Genomic DNA, 13,342 nt, shown 5'->3' on the forward strand with positions numbered 1-13,342 from the left:
CTCGTTGCGCTTCGTGGCACATAGTTTCCCATTTTTCTCTTTCTTCTTGGTGTTTCGGTTAAAAAAATCGTATTTTTATACACCAGCGGGGCCTCGTTAATCTTTTTACAGCGCTCGATTATTCTGGCCCAGCGGCGTTTCAAGGCTCGTTGTTCCAGCCTGTTCGCGAGATTCCACTTTGAGCAGATTGCGTCTTCTGCGATAGGACATTGAACAGGCAGCCTCGAAGCAAGGAAGGAAGACACTTACGTATAATTTTCGGAGACTTGCAGCACTCTAGGCGGTAGAAGCTCCGACCAATCCTTTCTCGATTCGAAGCGAGACAGCGTCGTAGAGACACGTCCCACGGAATTCTCGATATCATTCGCCGTTTCTATCTGGCGTGTTCCTCAAAGGCAGCTTTATGAACGACAAACAGGAAGTCGCGATCTTTGGATATTCCGTTTGCAAATAATATTTGGTCGAATTGCCTCTTTACGAGAATGGATTCGCTCGATTCTCGCGTACGACGATTTCAAATGTTTCAACGGCGCTCGATATTACATTCCACGAAGGCACGTTGAACTGACAACGCTGTCATCTTGCAGCTAAAAATCAGCCCAATAAGAGCAATCACTGTAACTGCGTTCTGTCCGTAGATCGTCTTCTAAATTGTAGCAACGTCTTCTAATAAAAAAAAATTAAATTTGCCCTTCCAAACGAAATTCAGACGCGTCTAAATCGTAAGAAGCATCGCGAGGATTTTCTTTGTTTTATCAAAAAATAGTAATTTGTATCGCCAGTTACGATATTGCAAGCTAAGGGCTTGGCTCTAACATACACTGTATCGCGTTAATTCCAGTTGAAGTTCATTTCACTGTACTACGCTGTAATTGAACGATGTATGCTGAGAATGTATGGATACTGTTATTTACCTTTGTAAATCTGCTTGCCGTATTCTCCTACTTCGTTTTTCGTACATTCTCGTTATGTGTCTTATTAATCGTTAATGGCCGCAAAGATTAGGTAGGTGCGCTCGTAAATAAGATAAATAGTGATAATACGTTCCACGGAGACAACGTTCTGCCTGTCTCTACCTTGTTGCTTCTCTAATCGTTTATTTATACGTTCGGTCGGCGAAATGTACTTGACTAGAATTAAATACGAAGATGAATAACCTGAGAGTATAAGACTAACGTATAATATATACATAATCTGTATATGTGAGAGAAATACGAATTACGAGACAAATAATACACGGAATGGGCTAACATTAGGATTAATTGATAGAAGAAATATGGCTCTAAGAAGATTCATCAACCGTGTTAAACGAAAGAGATCGCGTTTTGAACGCATAGGGCGCCGAATTGTCGCTTTCTATCTGACACGATCACTGATAACAGAGCATGAGATAAGCGGATGCAAATATAGCGTCATATTCTCGTTATCCAAATTCTGGCGAACGGTCTGATTGCTTCTCGACTCAGGGAATCGGGGAATAAAGAGAATCAGCGACCAAAGGAGTGGTTTCAGCCCGGCGTGGGCATCCATCAAGGGTTTCCAGTAAAAACATGGCCAGCAACGAAACCGGTCGAGCATTACCAGAGCTAAGCCTCTTCAAATGAGCGGCATATTGACCTTTCTCATTTCGGCCGGAGGTCGGGGTTAAACGCGAGTCCGGCAATCACGGTCTAACGGGTGGCTCGGAAATTCTCCCGTCGCGAATCGTTTGCCGGGAAAATCCTTCGAACCGAACGAATTGCCCTATTTCCAGACGAAGCTCCGGCTTCCAAGGAGTAAATTCGCCTTGTGTACGAGAAACGGCGGCAGCTGCCTCTGCCACCGTCGAATAAAGTCGAGAACGAAGAAGAATATCTGGCGCGTTGTTTGCTCCGGAACGTTCCTTAAAGTGAAATCTTCGCAACGACTATAGACTCGTTTGGGCAGCCGTTTAAACGTCGAATTTTTAGTGCAAACCACGCCATTTTCGTTTGGAGAGCAAACGAACGAGCCGCGAGAAATGGAACAGTGGCATTTAAAAAGAGACGAGCAGGGGGAGGGAAGAGGTACTGGAGAGAAAATCGAGCCAACGGACAATTCCCGACGATTATCGCGCAACACGACACTGCCAACGACTATACTGTAACTTTTTCGAAAGCATTTGTTCGTAACGGTCAGCGAACGAGCGCGCGATTGAATCGCGTGGAACGCGGACACGATGGAACGACGCGCGACTCTATCAACAGCTTCTCGTCGAGAACTTTAGCGGCATGTTTCTCGAGAACCCGGACGATTTTGTAGGATTTCGACTATTGGCATTCGTACGATCGAAAGGAATTATCTTTGCCGTTATGTTCGAACGTTTCGTTCTCTTTCTCTTTTTTTTTTTTTCACGCTCGATAGCGACGCGACGACGAGTAGCACCCCGTCGAAACGGATTACGAAAGTTAAAACGTTCGCGGAAACGGACCACGCATGTCGTTACGATCGCCAGGTGTACATATGGCGATTGTTGCGTGGGAATCATCAAAGCGCAATCACCAACGACAATAATTACCAATATAGGCAGATCAGTATCCAATTCAATGGCGTCTCCTTACCCCACACAGCGTTTATTTATCGTCGTACTGATTCACGTACGTAGATCTCGAGATAGGAAATTTGTAATAATTTTGGTAAACACGGCTAAATAAACATCGGTGATAAGCGGTCAGATACTCTGGCACGAAGCGGCACACGGTACTGGAATGAGGGGCGGGGGGTGGTAATTAAGGAAATTCACCGACGAAGAGACATTTTGCCGGTGAGAAGGCATAAATAACAAGGGAATTTCATCGAAATAATCCCAGCTGCCTCCGCCTTACAAAGTTATCTCGCGGCAGTTTAAGTGGCCGTAACTATTATTTATTCGATCAACCAACCGATCCAGTCCCTGTGAACTATGACGCGTTCCCTCTTCTTGGCCCGCCTTCTCCGAGCGCGGCCACGTTTTATCGCGAGGAAGTAATGAACGTCCTCCGTCCGAGATAAATGGCTGATTTATTTATTGGATGGAGGACGGCGAGCACGTAAAATGGGAAAAAATTCCGCGGGACAGTGGCGACAGAGATAACGATCCCGATGGAGGATCGTGCAGGTTTAACGAGATCTATCTCGCCATGAAATTACCTTCCGTTACTTTTTTCCTTCTCTTCGCGGCCTTGTATTCGTAAAAGTCAAGAATACAGTGTCCAGGTTGCACAGCGATAAAATAACAATAAAACCGATAATTGAAGTTTCTCGTGGCTGTGATGTCTTTCTAAGATAACGGCGGAACGGGAAGAAACTCGCACGTAACAAATAGAGAATCGCAGAGGATGAAAGTAGGTAGGGAGAGAGAAGTGTAGTCGGTAATAGCTCGTGGTCGATGGCAGCAAAGGGGTTGGAATACGAAGCGAGAGCTTACCTCGTTCTCGAGCTTACGGGTGTTGTCGCATTCCGGCTGCTTGCCGTCTGCCGGTTTCTCCTTCACGGACAGCAGCTTCGGTTTTCTCTTGGATCGGCCGTGCCGGAGCTTCACCGTCACGGCTTTCGACTTGAAGTTCTCCGCCGGATAAACGCACGCCAGCATCGTGCCTTGGCACGGTTTCGCGATTATTTTCGTTCGATTGTCCTCCCGACGCGTGGCTATCCTCGAAACTCGCTACCACTTTTTCCTCTTTGCTCAACGTTCGCGAACTTGCTTCTTTCCTTCTTTCGGTGGCGCGCGATTTTCTTCCGATTTGCAATTAAAGGTCGTGCGTCGCGGTCCCATCGGCTCCTCGGAGAACTCGTTAATTCCGCGATTAATTAAAAAGCACGTTTTTTCAACCGCCGTTAATTCGTCGTTCGCTCGCGTTACACTTTCACAGGTTTCCCTTTTTCTTCGTCGGGGCTTGTTGCTCGCTGGAATCGTTTCTCCTCGAATCTACCGCCTCTAGAATAACATCGTACCAACGAGCGTTAACCGGTTACGAGAGGGTAACTTTGACGCGGAGAGACTGTCTCTGGAAAGGGTTGCGCGGGTCGAAGTACCAGCGGGTCATCGAATACAGCCGACTGTCAAAGATAATTAACGATTGCATGGCGTAACGAGGATCCAGAGTTGAACGCTTCTAGAATTCGGTGCTCACGCGTTAGATTTCATTACGGTTGCCAATTAAAACGCGAGCTAACTGTCAGAGCGTCCGTTTTCTCTTGAACTCATCACTGGGTCTCATTGTAATCGCTTACCGTTATTTCCTGTTTCCTCTCCCACCGTAACGTAAAAATAATTCGCTGGAGAAAACCTATCCGCCGATCGTGAATATGCCAGCACAAGAGTACGATGAACTTCGTTAATTTTATAGAACCGTATACGAAGGATGATTGCGAAAGGTATCGCTGTTTGTCAGTCGGATGGAGCGATTATTGGCGAATGGGTTTGCAGGCTCCAACGAGGCCGAAAAGCTTTTTAAATGCGCGTCAGATGGGAATAAAGAAAAGAAAAGAAATGGAACGAAATGCTTATTTACATCTTGAAGTCGAGCTGTGCAAATCTGCAGCTGCATTTCGTACGTAAATCGAGTTTCGGTTTGCAAGGAGAGATATCCGTAATGCAACTCTTGTTAATTATAACCGGGCTTCTGCCGCCCGCAAAGGGAAAAGGGCAATGGGCATCGATTCGACGCGTAGCTTCGTCAATTGTATACAGTTCGCCAACTCTGTATGCGCCTCTCTGTGCATCTCTCTATGGTTGCCAAGAGTCTCTACGTTCGATTCTGAAAGCGTACGTACGAGAAGGACGGGGTGGGACGCGCAGCGAGCTTCGAATTTCACATAAAGCTGGATAACGTGTCGAGGATTCCTTTATTCCTGTAATCTCCCTGAACCGTGAAGTCAACGACGTTAGCCAAAGTTAACAAGGACCAACGAAAATCGCGCGCATTTGCATTTATTTCGCGTTCCTCCGCGAGCACATCTTTTTTCCTAATTAATTCGTCGACTTTCGCGTTATAAGTACACAATAAATTAAGAGGTTTGTGGGTCACTGGATTAATAGAGCATCGCGGTTCTCTTTAATTCCCTTGCCAGTCATTAAAATTGAACAAGCGTCTTATTTATTCCGACTTTATTTCATGTATGAATTACCGACCAACTTTCCCCTCGATAGAAGAATCTTTCGTCGAGGCCAACTTTTCACACGATCCACGGTATGACTAATATGTAAAGCAATCGCAAAGCAGAATGAGAAATTGCCGGGAATTGCGAAGAATTGCAGACGGCAACGGGGTTGAAAATGCTAGAGCGACCACTTTCCAGTGTCTTTCGCGTTGAGTAAAAGCGTCGGAAGACGGGAGGAAACGGGGAGGTTGTATTCACCAGGCTTTACTTCCTCTTTCTCCCGTTTCTTTTCAGAGAATGCTCGATCGTAAATTTTTCATTAGGTCAGTCTATCCCTGCTCCGGGAACACTTTGCTTCTCCCTTTATTCTATTACAAGCGTTCAAACAGGTCGACGTTGCTGAAAACTGGCCTCGTGGCGAAAATTCTGTTCCTTCGGATGAAAAGGGTGTTCTGCGAACGGCGTCCCTTTGATTTTTCCCGCCTGTTCCGCGGATCCGATTAGTGGCGTGGATTAAAGTTACGAGCGAAAGGGACAGCGTGCTTTGATTAAAAGACATAGGAAGAGAAACGGTTTCAGGGATGGTATCGAAAATGGGAAATAAACCTGAAATCGTTCTCCGCGCACTCGTTCAATTCCGCGCTCGTTAATCAAACCCCGATCAATCGGATATTTTTCAACCGCCGAATCCCACATTCCAGTCTCGTTCTCGCATAGTCAAATTTGCAAAACGTAGCGAGCACAGGGAGGAGCGAGGAATCTACGCTTCCGAGAGGACGGATTCTCCGGCCGAGTGGAAATTTAGCGGCGCGTAACTCGAGTTTAGCCGTATCCGAAATCGATCGAGGGAAGCGGTGGCGGCTGTTCGTGCATTCGAGAAACAATGGGAATGAGGAGGAGTCGGAAACGATTAAGCAACACCGTCTCGCTATCCCGTTGATCTATAATCGTTCCTTTAAAAATAAACGAAAGAACGACGAAGAAGCGTATCGTCCTCGAACCTTACGACCTAAAAACGCACCAAACACTGTTCGAACGTTTGCCACAGGCCACACTCACGACGTATTCGAAGGCCTGTTGCATGGCGAGAAACGCGCGCAGCGAGAAGAAGCGAATCTACCATATGACAGAGCGAACGCTCCCCTAACGGGGTTTGTCTTATTTAATTTGCGGCTGACTCGAGGGGAAAAATCGGGGCGTGATTACAGAGGCCCCTCTGCTCGAGACGCGTGTCACCGCGGGAATGAAAGTATTTCCACGGATCGACGCCTGCGGCCTCCGACTAAGCTCGTTCGAGCTCTCGTCGATAAATGAATTTTCTCGTTAACAGGGGTGTGTCCCGAGATTCCTTCAAACTTCATGTTCCGAGTGGCAGAGAGGTTTGCTTTGTAGGCAAGAGAACGTGGAATTGGCAGTCGGTTTGTTATAACACGGAAACCTAAGTTGTCTTTGGATGGAGTTTCGAGGGGATGTTTTTACTGGCGCACCGAGTATATACGTTACTTACATGGTTCAGCCCCACCCTACCAAGCTGTTACGCTAAATTAATCATGCAGAGCTTGATTTTGCCGGGTTATATTATGCTTGGCTCGAATGTCGATTAACGAGTATCGTACGCGTATAAACACGCGGCAAATTCTCTGTACCGGTAATTCATAGTCTGCGCCTAATTTTCTTTTCCGTTCTATTCTTTGACGTGCGCTCCCATTTTCTGCCGATATCGCTTCGAGGAAAGCAGGAGGCACGCGAGGAAAATCAGCCCGCGAGAAACTAAGAAACAGAAGTGGTTTATTTCGATCTTCGATTACCTCGGAGGCCTTCGTGACCTAGTAGATTGTTTCTCAAGTATCGTACCGAGATTCTTGGAAATTAACTCCGATGAGAGAGAAAGAGAGGCTTTCTTTTCCAATTCCTCGACTCTCGGTGACTCGGTGCTGTTAATTTGCGCCAGATCTTTGTCCAACTTTGCCATCGCGTTTCTTCGAACCTATTTAAAACGTTCGAGGGATTCTTTTCCAGACAAGAATGCTTCTTTTTCATAAACGAGAGAGAAGAAGAAGCGGAGCATTAATACACGAAGGGCTTTCCACGGAATCGATGATACGCCCTAGAATCGTTAATCGTTTTCTTATCGCGAAACTAGACGAGAGAAGCTACTCTTTCGGTCCGATATTCGCGGCTATCGCTGCTGAATCTCAAGCGGCCGAGCCGATTGGAGAGAAGGTCGATTCGATAGTTCGATAAACCAACGTCCCACGGTTTCATCCACTTTCGTCTGAACGTCACGGAGAAGATGGCGTCGCGCCATGTTCCGCAAGATAACTCGCGTACACTTTCCTCGCAGCCTCGAGATTCGAGCCCTATCTTTCGAGAAATTACTACCTCTCGCCTCGACCCTGTGCATCAGAGACATCTAAACGCGTTTCTCATTCATATTGGAACGTTCAAATTGATCGAAATCGATATGGACACGATATATCATCATCATTTCCGAATTTCTGACGATTTATGAAAAACACGCGATGCGAATTATAAATTCGTAAGTTTCAGAAATAAAATTCTTCTACTTTCCTATCGCGAGACATAGAGACCGCGAGGGATAATTTTTATTTCGAACACGATTCACCAAATTTTCCCACTTGCACGAAACATAAACTACTGTCTCGATCGTCAGGGCGGTCGATCTTGCTCGCTCAGCCTTATGCAACGTTATCGTCTTGCCACGACACGTTCCCGAGCCTGTCGCGGTCTAAATAGCTCGACATACGATGGAGCTTAAGCCCCGTACACATAGCCGAGCATGACACGAAATCGACACGGAGGCGTTCGCAAAATTTGCCCCCGTTCCCTGAATATTCATCGACGTGAATACGTTATCTCGTCGCGATAACGTCGACGTTTCGCCCGTTCGCTCTCCCCTGCACGCGTCCATTACGAACTTGGACACTGTAAACGCGAATACCTTCCACGTGCATCCCGATTATCGTCCGTTTTAGGCTCGTGAATGCGAGCGGCAGGTTCGTGGCGTCCGCTCGATCCATCGCCGAGGATGGATTCCGGTGAAAGGGTCACGAATATTGCCAGGATATTGCAGACGCGAGTGAACCACCACGACCGACCAAATAGATCGAAGTTAATTAAGATCGGGCAGGATAGTAGACGCCCTAAAAGCCCGGCAGCTGAGAACTTGGCAATTTCCATGCTGTTTTCTCGTTCGTTTCCACGTATGACAAATAAAGTGCCGACTTAAGCCGTGGATTTCCTGAAACGGGGGATCTTTTTTTTGTTCTACGATACGCTGCGAGTGTTCGCCGAAAATGGGATATCGTAGAACGCGGTCCTGTTTGCACAACGTGTGTACACGATTTAGCGGAAAACTGACAGAGCAAGCACTCCCGCGGTTCACCCCAATAGAAATGATAATCCGTGGGACGGTTGATGCCTGTGCACGCTTCGAATAATCATAGGCTACGCAAAATCGACGATGACTAGAGAGCTTGTACCGCAGTTTGCAACGATTTTGCAACAGGGAAGGCCAGCCGCGGTCGATGAAACAGACGGAGAGACACGAAACTGGCGTGCTCGTCGAAATATTTCCCGCGTATTTACGGAAAAACCAACGCCCCGCTATCAAAAGCGTCCTCTCGCGCGGAACACGCTCGTGTTTCTTCGTTAATTCGGCTAATGGACGCTCGGCTGGGTCGAATCGGGGACGCAAGAGACGCCGGGCGAAATAAAACCGTCACGGGACCTCGATGACACACCAGATAAGAGTGGCTGAAGAAAATATTTAAACGAGCGGAAAATTATCGTTTTTGTTTGCAAAGCGGCGTGAAAGGTGTTCGTTATGGAGAAAGGATGTCATTTAGATCGGTGACTGGATAGATAGAAGAGAGTAGGAGAATTCTCGATGGTCGCGGTTTAACCAAGTCGGACGACATGCTGAGAATTTCACGGACACCTGGCATTAAATAAAATACCCGATCGATGTCATTATCGTACGAGATCGGTCTCCGCGACATCTCTGTAAAAACCACAATTGGAACGCGTCCTCTCGTCTGCGGATGAAGTAGTCCTCGAATGGGTAGACTCCGGGCAAGACTGCTGAATATCCTTTTTCTAGAGAGGCCGTTCAATTACGATCATCGACCGGTATATTGGAATTATTATACAATCCCTGTGAAATGCAAACGAGCTCCGGATTCTCAGCCATCGGCGCATTAATCGTTGCACGCGAATGCCGTCGCTGTTTATCGTCAAATATTCACCAGTCATCGACAGGGGCCTCGTTATTTCGCGTTGCGATCGCGTCGTCGCTTTGCAGCAGCCCCTGTTAAATATTTGATATCCAGCCGGAGTAAAGAATTTGAAACGGAGAAGGCGTTCGATGAAAGACGAAGAACCTGATCGATGTCTGTCGATTGACGGCACAGACGGAAAAGGGAAAGGTCGTTGCTTAAATAAGTAATCCTCAACTCCGTGCGAGAATCTAACTCAAAGTGTGGTCGTTTCCGTTATACGCTCGTTAGCCGATCTCGAGACGCTTCGAGGATGAAACACGAGTCCCGTTTTACAGCAACGGAAACTTATGGCGACGATGTCGCGTCGATGGTAGATGCTTCGCCTTCTAATTGATTACAATTCAAGGGAGAAGATTCGTTTGGAAAAAGTAGAGTAAACCACTGGAGATATTTGTGGAAGAAGCTCGCAGTTTAAAATGGATCGAAGATGGACAATGTAAGAGGAGGTTGGTTTTCACTCTCGTTGGAACCGGCAGGACCTGCCTCAATCTTTCAGCAGACGCGAGCAGCCGCGTCTCGGCGCGGGTAGAACTGACCGATGATGAATGCGCACTGAGACAGGGATCGATGATACGACTATTTTTCTCGCCACCTCGGAAGTACCCGCTTAGAAACGAGCCGTCGGTGGGGAGATGATTTAAATTCATAAGTTCGCCGAGCTCTGCTCGAAGATTAAGAATGCATCGGTTCCTCGTCCAATTTCCATTCTTCTTTTTTACCCGGCTAAACCCTCCAACCTTCGGTGTCTAAAAAACTAATATTCCTCTTTCTTTCTCCGCAAGGCGACACGCGAGTACCTGGTTTCGTAGAATTATTTAAACCAGAGGTAGAGACACGAAGATGAAAGCAAAGAGGCGGAGAGAGGATGGAACGAGGGACGCGGCAGAAACCGCGAGGTAAATTCTTAAAAGCGTTCGCCGATTCCGCGAACCGTGGCCTGCGAGTTAACGGTTTCGATATAATTCACCATCTGCAGCTATAAATTCTTTCAGCTATAAATCGCATGCTCCTCTGTCTGTATCGCTAATAACAGCGAGGAAATGGCGTGTAACAGGTAGCGTCTTCCGATTCGAACCCGCGTCTCGTCTCGTGGCTCTCTAAGCCCTCTCCTCTCTTCTCGATCGCCTCCTTCGTTCTTCGGTTGCGTTAATCTCCGCGTTGCTCCGCTATCCCACGGATGCAGCGTTAACCGATTAACGAAACACGAGACCCGCTGATCCAGTGCTTTCTCGGTGAAACGCGAATCCACCGGGTCTCGAGCGCTTCCCAACGAAAAAGGGCTGAGTAGCTTTTCCACTCGCGAAACAACAACACCGTTTTGCTGTTTCGACTCACGAGTTTGTTTCTCTCTTCGCGGAAAACAAGGTGTGTTGAAAAAATACAAGCGGACACTTTGTGGCCATTGCCTGCCAACAACAACGACAACAACAACAACAACGAGGGAAAAGTCTTCTTTCTTTTCGCGTGGAAAGCTGGAGGAAGAACAGTGCCATTCTACCTTCTCCTTTCTTTCGTTCGTTCATTCGTTCCAGTGGGCTTTGTAACGCTGCTCGCGCCTCTTCATGCAGTTCAAAGTGTCACCGATTGTTCCCGAGGCCGGCGTGAGACAGTGGAAAAAAGAGAACACGCGGCGCGGGTTCGAAGGTGGAGATGAGCTCCACCTCGAACGCGGACAATGCCACGGGGGCGACGCAGCCTTTGTGTGTAAAACGACAGAGGTTCCGCGACGCTGTCTTCCATCTACTTACTCCACACCTCTTTTTAACTTTTTCAACCGGCGTCGTAATCGAGAACGGTTTGCTCTGCACGCTGCCCTCTGTAGTTAGACACGTATAGTGTACATCTCCGGCTGTCAGACATTCCAGATTAAGTTCTGTGACCGTAAGACGTTCCTTCGAACCGACTCCTAGAGCCAACGGTTTCACCATTCTCTACTTTCTCGTCGCTATAAGCCAGATTAATTTCGTGACTTTCTTAAGATAATGGCCGAGTATCCGTTCAAACGAACAATCGGTAAAAGAACGATCGAAAAATCTCGATAAATCCCGCCTCGGACAAGTCCAAAGTGAAGCAGGAACGTGAGGTTCGTGGCGTTGCACGACTCTTAGAAAGCATGGAATAAAATCGTGATGAATCGTCGCGGTCCGACCACGGGGAACAGATACCCTGATAATGCAGCGACACTTCGACAGCTACCCTTATTTATGACCGTGAAAAGGGAAGCTTTGGTTTAATGGTTCGATCGTCGTTCCTTATTTTCCTCAGCAGGAGAAACTACGGATAAGAAAACCACCTCCAGGCTGCAGACTACAGATCATGCATAGTTTGCATCGTGCCGTACTTTCGCATTGACAACTTTGTAGCTCGAACCCGTTCCACCTAAAAAGCTGCCATACTCAGATTTCTGACATATGTATAGACGTGTTTGAAAGTTGGCAGATATCGATGTCGGTTTCGTGCTAGAAAGTCTCAGAATTTTCATTTATCAACGATGTCGTTCTCTTCTTTTTATAGTTCTATCAGGTTTGCTCTTCGATCGATGGTATTCCCTTCTGTTGCTCTTTGCTGTCTCTGTCTTTTCTATCCGTTTCATTTCTTTCGGTTGTTTCAATTTGTTTTTTTAAGTACACTTGCGTTACCTCCTTTTATTACAATCCCTTCTTTGATGTTTCTGCGATAAACATTTTTTTAATATCGCTGAAATCCCTCTTACTTGCACCATTTCTTGTCGTAAATGTTTCGCGCTCAATGGAACTCGCTCGTCGATGTTCCCCGCTTTTTATCACGGAAATTCCTCCTGGAAAATCCTTTTTGCGTCCACCGAAGCTCCGAATCCGCTTCATCCCGATTGGCTGTCTCGATGACGGTGATACCAAAGAGAAGCTGCTGGATCATACATTATTTCGTACTATTGATCCAGAGCGGACGCGGTTGTGCGTGAAACTGGAAAGGCAACGACCATACACGTTCACGGAAGTTAGGTAGTTGGCCAGAAATGATTTTGGAGAAAGTGACCACTACCGACCGCTGACTGACCACAGAACGGACGCTGTTTCCGTCAGCTACTTGGTCAACGGCTAGTCACAAGTGTAAACCAGCTTCCGATATCCCGGTACTCGTAAAGAATCAACAGACAAGGGAATCGTATTCGGTTTCTAAGTTTATACATTCGACGAGCGAATGCATAGAAACCTGAGTAAAAGATCCTACGAAATATTGAAAGTTAATCGAGATGAACGACAGTATTCGGCTATGTCGAATATATATACCGGCAAAGAGGAGAAAATCTATTTCTGTTGAATGTTATAACGCGATGTAACGAAGAGTTCCGTTAGGCCAGCCTTATGCCACGGTCAACAACAATCGTCATTTTTGAGAAACTGAATTTCAACGCTACGTACGAGCATCTGCGTGCCAGCGCTCAGATAGTACGTGGGTTATTTTAACGGACTTACAGTACCATGTATTTTTAACGTCATCGCAGCGCTTCTCTTTAGCTCAATAGTCGAGACCTTGTCATAAACCTTGGAGTTTCCAAACGGTCACGCAACGACACGATCTAACGGTTTCACGACTCGTATGTTCTCGGATATTCCACAGGGGTGTAAATTGCACCACCTCGACGTACATCCCCACGTAGCAGTACCGGGGTCTCGTACTTCCTTCCGAAGTGCACAACGTGCAATGGGAGGGAGGATACGAGGCGTTAAAATGCTGAAATAGCGCGTTCTCGAAAGAGGAATTCCAATGGTAACTGAGAGAAGTCAAGTTAAATCGCTACCTGTCTGCAAATCGGTTCGCACGTCGTTTGAGTATCGTGACAACGTCGCTGTCTCTGCACACTGACATACACATACACGCGTCAATTCTGCGCGCAAATACATTAAAAAATTATGACACGCTTTTTTTTTTGTTTAACCAATTAGTCGATAACCAGTCGG

The 13,342-nt window shown here is 46.9% G+C and overlaps 1 protein-coding gene across 6 annotated transcripts in view; it reads right to left on the reverse strand.

Annotated features, from left to right (window-relative positions):
* LOC117156143 (uncharacterized) overlaps positions 1-13,342 on the reverse strand; it is a 108,299-nt gene that overhangs the window by 32,154 nt on the left and 62,803 nt on the right. For 3 of the 6 annotated variants that reach the window (XM_076618862.1, XM_033332915.2, XM_033332914.2), the window contains exon 2: positions 3,425-3,934. The exons of the other annotated variants lie outside the window; for them this stretch is intronic. In XM_076618862.1, the coding sequence (XP_076474977.1) occupies positions 3,425-3,589 (165 nt within the window). In that variant the 5' untranslated portion in view covers positions 3,590-3,934. The remainder of the gene's footprint in view (positions 1-3,424; positions 3,935-13,342) is intronic. 6 annotated transcript variants of the gene reach the window in all.

Source organism: Bombus vancouverensis, chromosome 5 (genome assembly GCF_051014615.1).
Source record: "Bombus vancouverensis nearcticus chromosome 5, iyBomVanc1_principal, whole genome shotgun sequence".
Lineage (NCBI taxonomy): Eukaryota > Metazoa > Arthropoda > Insecta > Hymenoptera > Apidae > Bombus > Bombus vancouverensis.